General features: G+C 43.9%; 1 protein-coding gene across 3 annotated transcripts in view; it reads right to left on the bottom strand.

The window, feature by feature from the left end:
* The window catches only part of Flt1 (fms related receptor tyrosine kinase 1), a 187,255-nt gene extending 170,403 nt beyond the window's left edge, over nt 1-16,852 (bottom strand). For 2 of the 3 annotated variants that reach the window (XM_070003052.1, XM_070003054.1), the window contains exon 1: nt 16,513-16,852. In XM_070003052.1, coding sequence (XP_069859153.1) covers nt 16,513-16,576 — 64 coding nt within the window. In that variant the 5' untranslated portion in view covers nt 16,577-16,852. Of the gene's footprint in view, nt 1-12,005; nt 12,066-16,512 lie in introns of those variants that run through there. The other variant, XM_070003055.1, reaches the window with a different exon arrangement.
* Nucleotides 16,853-17,066: the final 214 nt, after the last annotated feature.

Raw genomic sequence — 17,066 nt, 5'->3', positions numbered from 1 at the left:
GCATGCATGAGGCCCTGAGATCGATTCCTCAGCACCACATAAGCAGAAAAAAGTCAGAAGTGAAGCTGTTGCTCAAGTGGTAGAGTACTAGCCTTGAGCTGAAGAGCTGAGGGACAGCACCCAGACCCAGAGTTCAGGCACCATGACACTTTCTCTCTCTCTCTCTCTCTCTCTCTCTCTCTCTCTCTCTCTCTCTCTCTCTCTCACACACACACACACACACACACATACACACACATACATACACACACACACATACACAAATAAACCAGCAGAAAGCAGCAGTGTAGCTCAAGAGGTAGAGCGCCAGCTTTAAGTAAAAAGCTCAGGGTCCATGCCCAGGTCTAAAGTTCAAGCCCCCAAACTGGCATACACATAATAAAGAACTTATTCAAAATTAAGCACGGAGCACAGAACATATAACAAAATTTATATTCATAAATCAAACATAAAAGGTTACTTGATGACAACCAGTTGAATACCTTCTAAGTGAATCTCTTTAAATGAACTGAAAGTGTTTTCTATGTGGGTCTAACAAATTGGAAAGTAGAATCAAATTTTCAATGTCTATGAAATTAACATCAGAATTACCGTTTATATTATTTATGTCTTCTCATGAAATCATGGAAGAAGATATCATTCCATTATATCATTATAAGCATACATCATTATAAGCAATCAAATAAACATCTTCCTTCCTTTCTTTTTCCCTGTCTTTTTAAAAAATTCTTTTTGTGTGTGCTGGTAGTAGGGATTGAACGCAGGGTCTGAGTGTTACCCCTTACTTTTTTTGCTCAAGGCTGGCACTCTACTATTTAACCAAACCTCCACTTCTGGCTTCTTCCTGGTTAAAGAGTTGCATGGAGCTGGGCACTGGTGGCTCATGCCTGTATCCTAGCTACTCAGGAGACTGAGATCTGAGGATCATGGTTCAAAGCCAGCCCAGGCAGGAAAGTCTGTGAGACTCTTATCTCCAATAAGCCACTCAGAAAACTGAAGTAGCACTGTGGCCCAAGTGGTAGAGCATTTGCCTTGAGCTGAAGAGCTGAGGGACAGAGTACAGGCCCAGAGTTCAAGCCCCATGACGGACAAAAAAAAGAGAGAGTCACACGGACTTTTTTCCCTGGGCTGGCTTCGAACTGCAGTCCTCAGATCTCAGCCTCCTGAGCAGCTAAATGTACAGGCATGAGCCAGCAGAACCTAGCTGCAAACATATTTCTTATATCTCTTCTATCCAGCTTGTAATTAGCATTCTCCCAAAAAGGGGGATGTTACATGGGAAAGTCAGTCCCTAGTTTATATATTTGCACTGAAAAACATGTTAAAAAATAATAAGTCTACCACCTTGTGAGATGATCGGGGATATTGGTTTGAGTGAGGCTAGTCTGGAGGAAAAAAGGTTTCCAGTCTCCATCTCAACCAATGGCTGGGCACAATGATACATGCTTGTCAACCCCAGCAACATAGGAAGTCACAAATAGGAGGATCACAGCCCAGGCTTGCCTAGACATAAAAACAAGAACATACCTGGAAAATAACCAATGCAAAAAGTACCTGGAGGTGTGGCTCAACTGGTAGAACATCTGCCTAGCAAGTGTGAGGCCCTTAGTTCAATCCCATGCACCTCAATAGTAATAGTAACACCAACAATAATACCTCAACAAAAACCAGTTTCTACATTTTCAATTTTTACCACTCCTAAAAAAAACCGAGAGATCTAGATAGTAATAGAATTGCTGTTTTAGTACAAAAAAAAAGACCACAGAGAAATTGAAATTCCTGAAAATTAGCAAGCCTGATAATTTCTCACGGTTTCCATTTGCTTCTAAATGATTTGTGTGGTGAATCCCCTTTCTAGGGTGTTCTCCATTTACCAGTCCTAAAGGCAGAAGGAGGGCTGGGTGTGAATACCAAGTTGCTCTTAATTTGGATATCAATAACATAAGTCAAATATTCCTTGTACCTCAAGAAAACCTCAAGTTAGAGTTTTTCAAAGTCCACTCTAGGCCAATACAACTACTCATCACCTATGTGTTTATATTCTAGTTCTAGCAGAATTCTCTATGGAACAGATCCTGAAGATCTCAAAACAAAACTCTGATCTAGCAGGATACATGAAGTGGAAAAAAAGAGTTAAACAATGTTTTCCCAAAAGAAAACAACACCATTAATCATAGATGAAATGGTGTTCCAGGAGTTTACATTGCTGTTAGAAATAGCTTGTTCACAATGCTTTCTAAAATATATCATTGACTTTTTATCTATCTCCATAGAGTTTTCATTTCTCTCATGCCAACTTAGAAGAAGAAAACAATCCTAAAAATCAAACAGGATTTCTATCACTACTTTATGTAATTTCTCTCCAAGGGCAGAACCATATTTGGCCACACACATTCCAGACATTTCCTTGAAGCAAAAGATAAAACTCCTCAATAGGTGGCAGGATAGGATTTCCCTCAGCCTTTAGTAGACACAGTCTAGAAATTCATTTCTTCTAAGGCAAAAAAATAGGTGTGGGGGTGGGGGGGAAGAAGTAAAACCTTTTCTCTTTATTTGCTTACAGGACTATCTTAAAGAATAGAGGAAGAGGAAGAGACCTAAGCAGCAACAGGGTTGCAGACATTCTGCAGAGCAGGGTATGTAGCTCTGCAGAATGGCAGAATGCTCATCTAACTTGTGCAAGGGCCTGGGTGTTCACACACACACACATACACACACACACACACACACACACACACACACACACACACACAGAGTTTCTAGTTTTACTGACTGCACAAAGGACTCTCAGCTACACGAGGAAATCAAAGCCTGAAGTATGGCCATCCCGTACTGAACGGAAATGAGAAAAGGGCCCTTGGACAGTGCTTTTCTCACAGATCTCATTGATTATGTCTGAGCTTATTCTTTTGTTTGTTTGATTTTTCTCATTCAAGCTATTTTAGGTAAAGGCTGGTAGAAGGAACACCCATTTCAAAATGAAGAAGAGCTACATTTGAATCCTGGCCTGGCTGTTCCAATGTGTAGCTCTCAGCAAGTTATCAAATTGTCCTCAGGCTCAGGGTTTCCAATCATCAGAGTTAAAGTACACATAATGTATAGTTCTTTAAATCACCAGTTCATAGTCCAACACCCACATGTTGGTGACTCATACCTGTAATCCTAGCTACTCAGGAATCTGAGATCTGAGGATTGGAATTCAAAGCCAGACCCAGCAGGAAAGTCTAGGAGTCCCCTTATCTCCAATTAAATAACAAATAGCCAAAAATGGAACTGTAGCTCAAGTGGTAGAGTGTTAGTCTTGAGCTAAAAGGCTCAGGGACAGTGCCCAGGCCCTGAGATCAAGGCCCACAATTGGCACACATAAATACACATGCATACATGCATGTGTGCATGCACTCACATGCACATGTGTATACACATGCACTCACACAAACAAACATACAGGAATACTAGGCAGCTAAAACTTAAGGCTTAGGGGATAAGGTCAAGGGGAGGGGATATATATGTCAAAATGGAACTAGGAAAACTGAGAGGATGGGAGAGATGGGGAGAATGATGGAAGGGGTGGCATTGATCAAGATGCATTGTACTCACAAAATGACACGTGGTATGGAAATCCCTTTGTGCAACTACAAAGGGATTTTGAAGTTCACATGTTGGATAGTTACTCAGGGCCTTGAGGGAGCTCACACAGCAAGTGCTGCTCTGTGCCTGCACTCCACCCCCCCACCCCTGGGGACAACAGGCTGGATGTCCTGGTCCCTCTGATCAACTGAGCAGCTCTCGGTAGGGTAGAATGAACTTCGGGGGAGGGGGGCTTCCCTCAAGTGTGCCAGTTTCGTTCAGAAAATGTTCACATCTCAGGTTGCTGGGTGTAGATGGGGCACGAAGGAGCCTATGTGTAATTCCTGGAAACTGCCTGTCAGGATGTGCCTGATGAGAACTCCGATGCTGGGCCTCAGCCTATTCTGTCCTCCTTAGTCATCTGAACGAATTTAAAGGCATACTTAGGACTAAGGTTTGGAAGCCCACCTAAATCCATGTTCTTAATGGCTTTGGGGATTCAAGTCTGATAGGTTTGGGGAAAGCTCTTGAATATCTATGATAAGGAAACCCACAGGATTAAAATTCTGTCTTCATTGAAGTTTTGACCATGCCTGCAACATACAACAGTGGAATCTCCCAAGGCCGCCTTAAGCCGGAGTAGCAGTGACTTCTCACATTCCTTAGGGATGGCAAAACTCCAAGGACAGACTGGCTTTGACAACCAGGAAAGTCCAACAACCTCCCCCACCCCCAGCCCCCCACATGCTCTTTTCTCCTCTGCTTTGCCATCAAGCTGTAATGCAGGGGAGGAGGAAGGGTTAGAGTCTGGCAGAAATGATTTTAAATCATTGCATCTTTACTTTAAATCATTGCATTCTTTTACTCAGACTCAACATTTTCTTCATGGTTCTGAGTACCTGACCTACCTTTTGGGACTGGAGTGACAGACAGGTAAATCAAAATGTCTGGACAGCCAACACCTATCTGGCTACTTCCCTCCCCCCCTTCCCCAAAGGATATCTTACTACATTCTCCAGAAGGAGCCAGATGAGAAGGCCTCATGAGAGGGGCCCCAAAAGACTGCACAGGTGCCCAGATTTAGATTCTGGGGTTTGATTGCCACCTTACCAGTGCCATTCATGGTTGCCCTAAGAAGCTGCTGTCCCAGCAAATCATGCCAAGGTTTGCAGCCTGTGTGACTAAATGAACGATTTAAGAATGGGAAGTGCTTCCCCTAGCCTCGTTTCATCCCCAGATACTGTTTGAAAGGGTCAAGGCATTATTTAGAACTAATATGTGTTAAATATTATTTATTAGTCACGCAATATTCTTGGCCCAATGCCATCCTAAGAGTTAGACTGAACCATAAAGAGGAAGTGTTGGACAGCAGTGTGGCAAACCTTAGAAAACACTGTCACCCCACGGTACCACACCACCCATCAAATCAGCAGGCCTCCCCACCCCTGGAATCTGGGCTGGACTTGCTTTGACTCACAGAATGTAGCAGAGTGATGTAGGAATTCCAGCCTCAGCCATGAGCCCAGGGTAAGAAAGGCCCAGTTTGATGACTGAATGATGAGGGAAAGACTGCCTGGAGACCAGACACCCCATGCCCAGGTCCCAAACTGATAGGGACTGCGGCTGCCCACGTGACCAGCTGAGAGTTGCAGTCACCAGCTAAACCCAGACCAGAGGTTTGGCTCCAGAGTATCCTAAGACATAATGACAGTTGTTTAGGTAAAGTTTGATATGGAATAATAAATGATGGCTTCTTACCTACTCGGGAGGCTGAGGTAAGATCATGGTTCAATGTCAGCCTGGGCAGGAAAGTCCTTGAGACTTTCATCCCCAATGACCAAAAAGCTGTATGGCTTTGAGCTGTATGGCTCAAATAGAAAAACAGAACAACAAAATTCAAGGAGAGTGCCCAGGCCCTGAGTTCATGCCCCTGGAATGGCCAACATAAATAAATAAATAAATAAATACTATAAACAAAAATAAAAGGGTCCAAGTAGAGCTCACGTGATTGATATAAGGCATTCAATGCCCTGACAGGTAGGGTGAGAGCAGAAGGGAAGTGGAAGCTGCTGAATTCTTGGCAGTACACAAGAATCTTAGTTCCTTATCTGACAGCAATGTACTTTGGCAAAAGAGACACAATTAGAGCTCTTGCAATAAAAAGTCACCCAAGTGTGGGATGTTGATCTAAGCCAAGGAAACACAGATATAGCAGGAGGTTTCAGATAACATTTTACAGCACCCACTGGGGCAAAGTAGTGTTGAACTGAGGCACATTAGTGCCCAGGACAAGACAACAGTGAAACCCTGGGCATGGGCAGTGCTTGTTAGAGCAAAAGCTGAGTGTTACATAAAGAAAGGACAGGAGGAGGGGGACTCTTATTAGCTCTATTGCCTAGATCAGTATTCAGTTCCATACCCCAATATGGCAGAGCTCATACCCATTCCCCCTAGAAGTCTTTCAATTCGGTCATACTAGCTATATGACCCTACCATTTTCTCTGTTTTTCTGCCACACTGACATGTACTCTTCCAGGAAGGAATTATGGTAAACACAGTTTGTTCTACCTGTCACGGGTCTCATGATAATTTAGTGGCCTTCTTTTTTTGTGGGTGTGCCTGTACTGGGGTTTGAACTCAGGTCTTACAAGGTGTTGCTTAGCTTTTTCTTCCTTCCTTCCTTCCTTCTTTTCTTCCTTCCTTCCTTCTTCTTTCTTTCTATTTTGTAAATATTTTTATTTTTTATTTTTTGGCTGGTCATGGGGCTTGAACTCTGGGTCTGGGCGCTGTTCCTCAACTCTTCAGCTCAAGGCAAGCGCTCTACCACTTGAGCCACAGCACCACTTCTGGGTTTCTGGTGGTTAATTGGAGATCAGAATCTCAGGGACTTTCCTGCCCAGGCTAGGTTTGACCCGTGATCCTCAGATCTCAGCCTCCTGAGTAGCTAGGATTATAGGCATGAGCTACCAGTGCCCAGCATGTAAATATTTTTTGTTGTTATATTAAGCTGATATACAGAGGGGATACAGTCACACAAGTCAGATAAAGAGCACATTTCTTTTTGGACAATGTTACCCTTTTCCTTGCTCTCTCCCAGATTTTCCCTCTCATCCCGACCCACAAGTTGTATAGTTCATTTTCAACGTAGTAGCTAGTGATACCACTACTGCATTTGTCTCTCCATTTCTGTGTCCCCTCTTACCCTCCCAAAGACAGATAAACCAACAAAACAAAAAGAAAACCCAAACAGTGACAAAGAAAAAACCTCTTGTTATCATTTCCTGGAGTTCATTTTGATAAATATTATTTTATATGATCAGAGCTTTTTGGTTCATGGCTGGTGCTCTACCACTTGAACTACAGCTCCATTTCTAGCTTTTGTTTGGTTAACTAGAAGTAAAGAGTTTTACGGACTTTCCAGCTTGGGCTGGCTTTGAACTGCAATCCTCAAATCTTGGCCTTCTGTGTAGCTAGGACTACAGGGGTAAAATTAGCCACCAGCACCAGGCCAATTTAGTGCCTTTTACAGACTGGCAGCTGGGCAGGTGCCTCCAACATGGCCACATGACTCCAACTAGCCCAAGAGTCATAGTTCTCAAAGGGTCATTTCTAGATCTGGCATATCAACATCACCTGGTACTTGTTAGAACAACAAACTGTTGACACCACCATCAGGCCTACTGAAGCAGAAACTAGAGAGTAAGGTCTACAATCTGGCATTCAGTTGCCCTCCAGGTGATTCTGATATAAGACAGCATTTGAGAGACTGGACCTCAACCATCGATTAGAATTGCTGGCACCTTTTAAGTTACTGATGCTTGAGTCCCACTCAGGATATTGTGATTAAACATTAGGGAAGCAGCTGGAGTACAAGGCTTTAAAAACACTCCAAGATACTTCAAACAGGGAGCCCATAGTGGTAACCATGGCCTTAGAGAGAGGCAAAGGGTTTCAGAGAAATCCCTTGGCAGGCAAAGTGCTCATCAAGATTTGGCTGGAGGTAGCCTTGAGTTAAAGTGGTTTGGATTTGTATATAATAAAAACCAACGCTTTTCAGTTGTGCTAGGTTCACTTGAGGCCTCTTTCAACAAAAGAATCTGGTAATTGTTGTAGCTTTGCTTCTGTCCACCACATGGGTGGATCTGTGGCTTGAAAGGAAATCGCATTGACACCCCACCCACTAAATGGAAGGACAGAAGACCAGGCTAAGAAAAGTGACTATGAGCTCTGTGATAATGTGTGAAAAGAGAGAAGCATTTGCTGACAATGAGGCAAGGAAGAGCGCAAGTGAAGAAGGAAAAAAAAGACTGAACTCCAAGCCAAGGAAAAGGGTAGGAAATATATGAGCTACTGCCGCTCTGACAGCCAGGAATTCTGAAGGACACTTACCACCTCTGGTTTTCACCACCAGCAATTGTGTGTTGGAAGCCAATGCCTCATAGCTTTTATTTCTGGTTAAAGCCTTAAAGCCTAGCTATGTAATGCCATTTTGACTAGTTTCTACCAAATCCCTGTTTTCTAGACCTTGATCTTACCACTCATGATTTGGTTAACCATGGGTTTTCCTCCAGACCACAACTTGTGTTTACTTTGATTATAGGTCCAAGTGAAGCCTAAGATTTTGTAAAAAGGAGTCTGGAAGTAGGACACAGGTGTCCCAGCAGAAGATGGGGCTCAAGGCCAATGTGGGAGCCAGAAAGGCTTGTGGCAGGCCCGTCTCTAGTTCCCTGGTCACACAGGTCCAAGGCTTATAGAATTGTCAGTGAGAGAACCTGGACTGACTAGGCTAGTAAAATCAGTGTACAAACAGAACACCTGGGATTCTTTTCTTAACACAACAGGTTTTGAATAAGATGCTAGTGATTTATGCCTGTAATCCTATCCAGTTAGGAGGCTGAGATCTCAGGATCCCACTTTAAAGCCAGCCTGGGCAGAAAAGTCCACAAAATTCTTATCTCCAATTAACTAGCAAAAAGCCAGAAATAGAGCAGTGGCTCAAGGGGTAGAATGCCAGGCTTGAACAAAAAAAGCAAAAAAAAAAAAAAAAATAGAGTTGGTGTTAGTGGCTCACAATTGTCATCAGAGCTACCTAGAAGACTGAGAGCTAAGGATTGAGGTTAGAAGCCAGCCTGGGCAGAAAAGTCCATGAGATTCTTATTTCCAGTTAACCACCAGAAAGATGGAAGTGGAGCTGTGGCTCAAAGTAGTAGAGTGCTAGCCTTGAGCCAAAAGAACTTAGGGACAATGTCCATGCCCTGAGTTCAAGCCCCATAACCCACAAAAACAAAACAAAAATTAAAAAACAAGCACACACTGGTCCCGAGTTTAAGCCCCAGTACAGGCACAGCATGCAAAAGAGGTTTTAATGCATTATGCTATTGGGGTGTAATGGTGTTGGCCATGGACCACACTTTGAAAAACACATTTTGGGGGCTGATGTGGGTGTGTCCAGGGCTAGGATGGAGGTAAAGGTAAGGAGGGACCAACTTGAGCCCAAACCATTGGACTTTGAGATAACAGAATTATTTTTAGTGCATTTTAAATTATACTTTAATGCAATTTTTAACTGTACTTTTGTTTACTTATTAGCTATTCCTTTCTGGTTTCTTCTCTAGGTTTTATTTAGTTTTAATTGACATTTAATACTTGCATATATTTAGACAATAGATAATGATCCAATCAGGATAATTGAGGTATCTATCACCTTAGTCATTCTATCACCTTGGAATTTTCAAAGCCTCTGCTGGCTGTTTTGAAATAGATGGTTGTTGCCAATCTTACTCTTCCATAGAATATTAGAAGTTTCTTCTCCTGTAGAATTGCATGTCTGCAGCCTTTCTCCCTAATACTCTGTCCCTAATACTCTAGTATCTATTGCTGTCTAACTCCTGAGAGCAGCTTTTTTGTTTCCACGTGCAAGAGAGAACATGTGGCTTCTGGTGTGTATGTGTGCATGCGTGTGTGTGCCTAACTCATTAAGAATGTTTCATGCCTAGCAGGGCAGCCCTGCCAGGACCCTATTGGCATGACCAGCTTGGTCCCTAACAAAGGCACCAACTGAAACAGTTGATTCTTCATTGCTCTTCAGGTGTGCTTAGCACCCAAGGACATGGATTTGAGTCAGGAAGAAGACAACTAAATCAAATCAGAAAATCTAAGAGCCCTATTGTCTGGAAAAATTGCTTGAGACATTGCAAGATAAAGCAGAGGTACTTAGCCCCTCACCAATAGCTGGTAAGGCAAAACTTGCAGAGAAAGAAGCCTGCCAGGCTTTGTTGGCTGAGGCTCAAATTAAGCACCCTGCTCAACAGGAGAAGGGATGACAGCAGCTGGCTTTCTCAGAGCTGAATTCCTATATCTTTTTCGTGTTTGTGCGCATGAGCGCGTATGCACGTGCATGCACTGCAACGGGGTCTTGAACTTAGGGACAGGGCATTCTCCCTTAGCTTTTTTTTTTTTTTTTTTTTGTCCATCATAGGGCCTGAACTCTGGGCCTGGCGCTGTCCCTCAGCTCTTTAGCTCAAGGCTAGCACTCTACCACTTAAGCACAGTGCCACTTCCGACTTTTTCTGCTTATGTAGTGTTGAGGAATTGAATCCAGGGTCTCATGCATGCAAGGCAAGCATGCTACCACTGAGCCACCTTCCCAGCCCCTCCCTTAGCTTTTTTGGAGGGCTGGTGCTCTACCACTTGAGCCATATTTCCATTTCTGGTTTTTTGCTGATTAACTGGAGATAAAGCTCTCATGGATTTCTCTGTCTAGGTTGGCTTTGCTCCTCAAATCTCAGCCTCTTGAGTAGCTAAGATTATAGGTGTGAGCCACCAGTTCTCATCATTTTCTATTTTCTTAAAATGATTTTATTTTCATTTTCTTTAAAAGAATTAAATCAAGAATATCAAAAAGAAAGCTACTTAGTAGCACACAGACATTTCTTTTTTTTTTTTTTTTTTGGTGGTGAGGCCTGAACTCTGGGCCTGATTGCTGTCGCTCAGCTCCTCAGCTCACAGCTAGGGCTCTACCACTTGAGCCACAGCGCACTTCTGGCTTTTTTTCTTTTTGCTTATGTGGTGCTGGGGAATCGAACCCATGCAAGGCAAGCACTCTACCACTGAGCCACATTCCCAGCCCGCACACAGACATTTCATAATATGAATTTTCCCTCTGATCATCTGAAATCAATCTCTCCTTTTCTCTCCCTCCCTCCCTCCCTCCCTTTTGAATGGTGTGGCTTAAACAATCATGGCATATTACACTGGCCTTATGTCCCTCTGAATGTTCAGTGTTCCAGATGTCTGCCAAATCACGACTCATTCAGCTCTGTGCTGGCAGCTCATGCCTACAATCATAGTCAGAAGGCTGAGATATGAGGTTCCAAACCAGTAAGGGCAGGGAAGTCTGTGAGACTCTGGTCTCCAATTAACCACCAAAAAGCTAGAGATGTGGCTCAAGTCAAAGCCAAGCAAGAGTGCAAGGTCCTGAGTTTATCTCCAACACCAGCACATACATACATGCACATACATATACAAATAAAAAGACTTTCAAATGATTTGTGTGACAAGATATATTGGAAATGAACTTTACAACTTGGATGGGTGGGAGGAGTGGGGGGGGACAGAAAGTGGGAAAAAAATGAGGGAGGGGGTAACAATGGTCAACAAAAAATGTACTCATTACCTTATGTAACTGTAACCCCTCTGTACCTCACCTTTACAATAAAATAAAAAAATTTTAAAAACACCAAAAAAAAATCCCTGAAAATAAATGTTTTGTGTGAGCATTTAGTTAAACAGCACAGCACTTGCCTATCATATTAAAAACCTTTAGGTTTGATTCCCCAGGACTGCAAAGTAGTAATAATAATAATAATAATGTTATCATTTAAAAGGAAATTTTAACCATGAAATAATGTTGCCCAACAAACATTTTAACATTTCTACTCTGGGGTAGAGGGAAGACACAAAGAAGAAATTTATAATAAAAATATCTTTTAAAAATAAAATAAATTTTTAAAAAATAAAGGAAATCATTTGTTCCTGAGTCTATCACTAGCCAGCTGTTGACCTTGGGGAAGAGAAATCATTTAAATTCCTCTGGAGTAGTTTTCTCATCTCTCATATAAGTAGTTAAATGAATAAGGCGCCACCCAACGTGTCCATGAGGCAAGATCAAGTCTCCAAGGAGACAGATATCAAAAGGAGCAGTGATCAGGAATGGGTTCTAGGCATTCAGCTTTACCAAGGCGGATGGGAAATCCCCCCATATCCGCCCAGCAGCAATGCAGGAAATCCAATCTGCTCTCTGCAGTGGACTCAATGGAGCGGTTTCCTTAATGAACCCTAAATGCTAAGCCAGAGGTTCTCCCTCGAATACCCCATTCCTCCCATTTCCTTCCCCTCCTCCATCTGGTATCAAAGCCAACACAGTTTACTCTTGGTACCTAATGTGGGAGAGAATCCATCAGCCATCCTGGAAAGCATCTGGCAGGGATTCCCCTCATTCTTCGCCAATCTCTTCAGCAGACTGAAACCATGGAACAGGATGGCCTGTTCTGTTCTCCTAAGGTTAAGCCCAGCATGACAGATGTTTTTGTGCTTTGTTACCACACATAGTAATGTATTCTTACTTCCAAAAAAAAAAAAAGCCCGGTGTAATTTCAAATGTCCTTCCTCCCTTGTCCACAATGATAAATACACTGACAAATGGTGTTTATTTGATATCACCCACTACCTTTAACCACACAGCCAAACCCACCTGAGCTCTTCTGCTGTCTAGGACTACCAGCAGGCTCCTCATACTCCCTCTCCACTCTTAGGCCCACCTGCATTAGCTATATACAGGTCAACTGTAAGCACTGGAAAATCTACTTTGTTATTTGTTCTCATTGTCAGAACTGCCCAAGTAAACATCAGCCACAACTTTGCTATGTAGATAACTACACTCTGCATAATCTCCCCGAGGGAGCTCCTTTTTTGAGGGGGAAGGGGACCAATGTAAAACCATTTTTTTAGACTCAATCTTTTTCAAGTTCTAAAGTATATATAAAATAGATTTAGAAATGCTTCCATACTTAAAAAAAATTTGAGTCACATAAAATACGTTTGATTTTTACATAAGGTAATTCTTTTAAACTAAAACCTTTTTTTTTTTTTTTTGAGTCAGGGATACCAGGGAGCAGAGAATTAATGATCCTCTTGCCTTGATCTCTCTAGGGTTGAGACTACAGTCCCATTTCTTAGATCAAGTAAGTGTTTGTTTAGAAGGAAATCAAGGAACACCTTTGGGATTGAGATGGCTTATATCTTTAGAAGAATTAAGTGAACTTCTTCAGGCAAATTCTTTTTTTGTATTTCATGCTAAGATGAAGATTTACTGGCTGGGGCAGCCTGGCAGCCCAGCTCTTACAAGCTCACTAAAGACCAAATTAATTGGTGGGTCAAGTACAAACCTTATACATTGCACTGGAGTGGCGGAGGGGTGGGGGAGGGGCGGGGCGCAGGGAGTTCAGTGTAAAGTCTAGCAATAGTGGCTCATGCCCATAATCCTAGCTACTCAGGAGGCTGAGATCTGAGAATTGTGGTTCATTGAGGCAGGAACGTCCATGAGACTCTCATTTACAATTAGCCACCAAAAAAGCTGTGACTAAAGTGGTAGAGCACTGGATTTAAGAACTGAGCACAATGATGTAAATAAAATAAATTGTTCATATCTTAGAAATTGAAGAGTATATTTAAGCAAAAAGTATATATAACCTGAAAAGGAAGAGATTGCTGGAAAGTCTAAGATAGAGAATAAAATTAATAATTCTTTTAAAAAATTGAGCACAAAAGATCAGGACAGTACCCAGGCCCTGAGTTCAAGCTTCAGGACTGACAAAAAAAAAAAAAAAAAGCAGCGCAATGTGACCACTGATAGCAAAAGAGAGAAAGAGAGAGAAAACAAAACAGTTAATTCTCTAGGTTGAAGCATCCATTCTGTGTAAATGTGATTCAGTAGGCAGAGAAAAAAGAGATAGGTAGGATATTGTTTCTTGAATTCATTGAATTTTAGAGTTTGATATGGGCCTTAAAAAAGTAGCTGAGAAAGTAGGTCAGTGCTAATGCGAGTGTCTAGCAAGGCCCTGGGCTCAATCTCAGGACAAATAAATAAATTAATGCCTATTTTAATTTTTGCATTTTATATATGAGAACAAAAAGTGTGATCATTGGAAATTACACTTCCTATTCTAAACTTTTCAACAGGAAAAAATGTAACAAAATGCTGTAATAAAAGTAAGGTAAAGTATTTTCAGTAACTACAATTGGGACTTAGCTATTGTTCAGTTGTAAATGACTGGGAATTGATGAGGACTGTCAAAGATCCTAAATAGTTACCATTTAGAAATGCATCCTGATAGAAAAAGAACCTCACTACTCTTGGAGAAAACAACAACAAAAAATGCCATGTAAAATAAAGAGGTGTATAACATTCAATTTGGAAATAGGTGTTATTTTGCACACATTTTGATTAAGTATTGGTAAGTATTTAAGCATATCAATTGTTTAGGCATTTCCAACTAGTAAGTTATAAATGTTAGTTACTCAAGAACTCAAGAAAAATGGATGGGCATGAGGGAATCCCACTGGAATTTGTGGGTTTTAGTTAAGACTGGATTGTCTTAAAAGTAAGAAATAATAATAAGAGGGTCGACATCCTTTATAGAGAAAGTACCCAGATAATTTGGAAGTATCTGAATTATGGGCCTCTTTTCATATTGCAACAAACTTGGAGATAGTCAAATGTATTTACTCTAGGGGGTATAATGGCATTATTCTTGTGTTACAAGATCTATGGTTATTTTATCCAATACACACACACAATTGATAACAGAAATATTAAAAGATTGTAAAGCACATATGAGGTGGTTCAGCTTTAGCAGGGGATCAGGAAGACAGCAAACACACTCCTAATAAATCTACCAGGCCGTACTCTATGCCCTGGCTAGAGAAACGCAGCACCTCCATCCCTCTCCACAATTCACACACCCTCATTTCAGTTGAAAAGTCCTGTAAGCCAGGTTTTCTAAGGCACAGGATGACCTATCTAGGAACAGAACATTCCCTAAGCAAGTAAGGAGATTTGCACTTTTATCCATGTCTGTCCGCCTTTCTTTCTATAGCACATGTAAATTATATTTTTTTAAATCAAAGATATTCCAACATTTCTGCCTCTGCTTGAAGAAATTATACTCAAGAAAAACAGCAAAATGAGCCCCTCACACACACCCACGATTCTGTAAAGTAGCCACTGGTCTGAGATGCTTAATGCATATAAAAATCGCATGCACCACCAAACTCAATCACTATTTTGAAATAAAAAAGTGTGATGGGCAGAAAATTTAGAAACCTGCGCTTTGCCTTCCTACCTTTACAGTAACATGCCCTAGGTTTACCTTTGCGTAACAAACGCATAGACAATTTAAATTCCCCACGCAACTATATTTTAATATAAGCAACTTGGCAGAGCAAAAAAAATGTATTTGTGGATAGAATATTTCGATTCATAGTTTATTTTAGTGCCTTTCCCAACCTATAGAAAATTCTCTAACATTAGAACTTCGCCCGGCCTCTCTACCTCATTTGCAACCACAGTTATCTTCTGTTATTTAGAAACAATCTCATGCGTCTGCCCGCAGAGAGTTACTGGCTTTTGAGTTTAGTGCGTTTGGGTTTTTTTCCTTTTCAATAATGTTTACCCTTGCTCACTTTTCTTCCCAGGGACCATCTCAATGGTTTATTTTATGTCACTGTATTTTATTTCCTATCCTGCCTTTCCTCCGCGATGCTTAAAAGAAAGGCACTCCAAAATCTGGCTCTCTGTGAGCGCCAGGAGACTCAACCATAGAACTCGCCTCTCCAGCCGCGCTCGGAGGTCCGCTCTGGCTTTGAACCCTTTGATGGCGACGGTCTCCACCCTTAACTGCTGAAAAACATCCCTGGCTCTTGATGATTCCACCTCCCTCTTTGAAACTTCCAAAAGAAAGCCTGGGGGTTGGGGTAGACCTCACTCAATCCTCCAAACTCATCTTTTGGTTCCAGCTGTTCCCCCCTTTCTAGACTCTGAATTTAAAAAACTAGGCTGACAATTTGAGACCTGATAGCATTTGGGACCTACCCTGCTCTGGTAGGTCAGGGTCGCGGGTATCGGCTGGGCAGTGCGCCCCGCCTGCTCCCCGCAGGCACCCCACCCAGGTGGCTGCACGTCGAGCGCAGCGCTCAGTGGAGAAAAGCAGGCGCTCCCTTTTAAGTTCCCAGGGACAAGTGTAGTAGTGTCTGAGGGCTCCAAGCGGGTCCTAGGATACCAGTGCTGACCCTCTCCTGGGGTCCATCTGCACTCCGCAGGCACGCGATCCACTGGGCATCTGTTCACCCCGTTCCTTCTAGCGCTGCGAGGTCGTGGCCTGTGCCCGACATCGCCAACGCCCGCGTCTCAGTGCAGCCCCGCGCAGCTTCTAAGACTCCCAGGAGCCACAGCCCCTTGCTGCCCTTGCGGATCCCAAACAGGCCGCCTGGAAACAGGCTCGGAGCTGCCTGGCAGGTCGAGTCTGTGAGATGTTCCCAGTTGCCTGGAGCGATCCGGGCGAGATCGCACCCGGGAGCAAGGCCAGAGGTCAGCGACTCCTGGGAGACCCCCTTCACTCATCCCGGGGCGCAACGCCACGGTGGCTTTGGGAGCGTGATGCCTGCGATCCCCGCCGGCCACTCTTGGAAAAGCTTATTTGGAGAAAAGGAACCGTGGTCCAAGGCGTGCCCCGCTGCGCAACAAGTGTCCCAAGGTTCCCGCCGAGGCTCGCTTTCCCTACTTTAGCCTCGCCTCCTCGCGTGCCTCTTGGCCTGGATCCCATCCACTCTGCCCGGCAAGCGTCCCCTCCCAGCCCCGCTCGGGCTCGGGGCCCGGCCGCGCCTCACCTGTGAGCAGCAGAGCGCCGAGCAGCACGCATGGCAGGACCCCGGTGTCCCAGCAGCTGACCATGGTGAGCGCGTCGCGGCCTGCTCTCCCGGTGCCCGCGCTCCCCGCGGCCGGCTTGTCGCGCGCTCCTCCGCCACTGGCTCCGCGCTCCTTCCCCTAGCGGCCCAAAAGCCCCTCTCCGGCGGCTCCAGCCAGGAGACAGCCACTTCCCCCCACCCCCCGGGTAATCCTGGCCGCCAAGCGACCGCAGAGCTCAGCGCTGGAGCCCCGGAGCCCGCTCCGAGTCGCTGCTGCCGCCGCCGAGAGAAGCCGCGACAAGCGTCCGCCGGGTGCGCTCCGAGCCTCCTGCGGACCTCGATGAAGAGCAGCTGAGGGCGCGGGCGATTTATAACCTGTCCCCAGCCCACTTCCTACACCGGCACCTCCTTCCAGTGACGTCAAGGAGTCCCCCACCCCTCATCCGCCTCCCCACCTACCCTCTTCTTCCTCCCGGGCTTGCTTCCCTGCGGCTCCAGAGAGGGGCGGGGGCCGGCCAGGGCGAGTGGCCCCTGGC

This window comes from Dipodomys merriami, unplaced genomic scaffold (assembly GCF_024711535.1).
Source record: "Dipodomys merriami isolate MVZ:Mamm:240054 unplaced genomic scaffold, mDipMer1.0.p SCAF_6, whole genome shotgun sequence".
NCBI classification, from domain to species: Eukaryota; Metazoa; Chordata; class Mammalia; order Rodentia; family Heteromyidae; genus Dipodomys; species Dipodomys merriami.
Note: the sequence above shows the minus strand (reverse complement) of the source record. Positions and strands in the feature narration are given on the sequence as shown.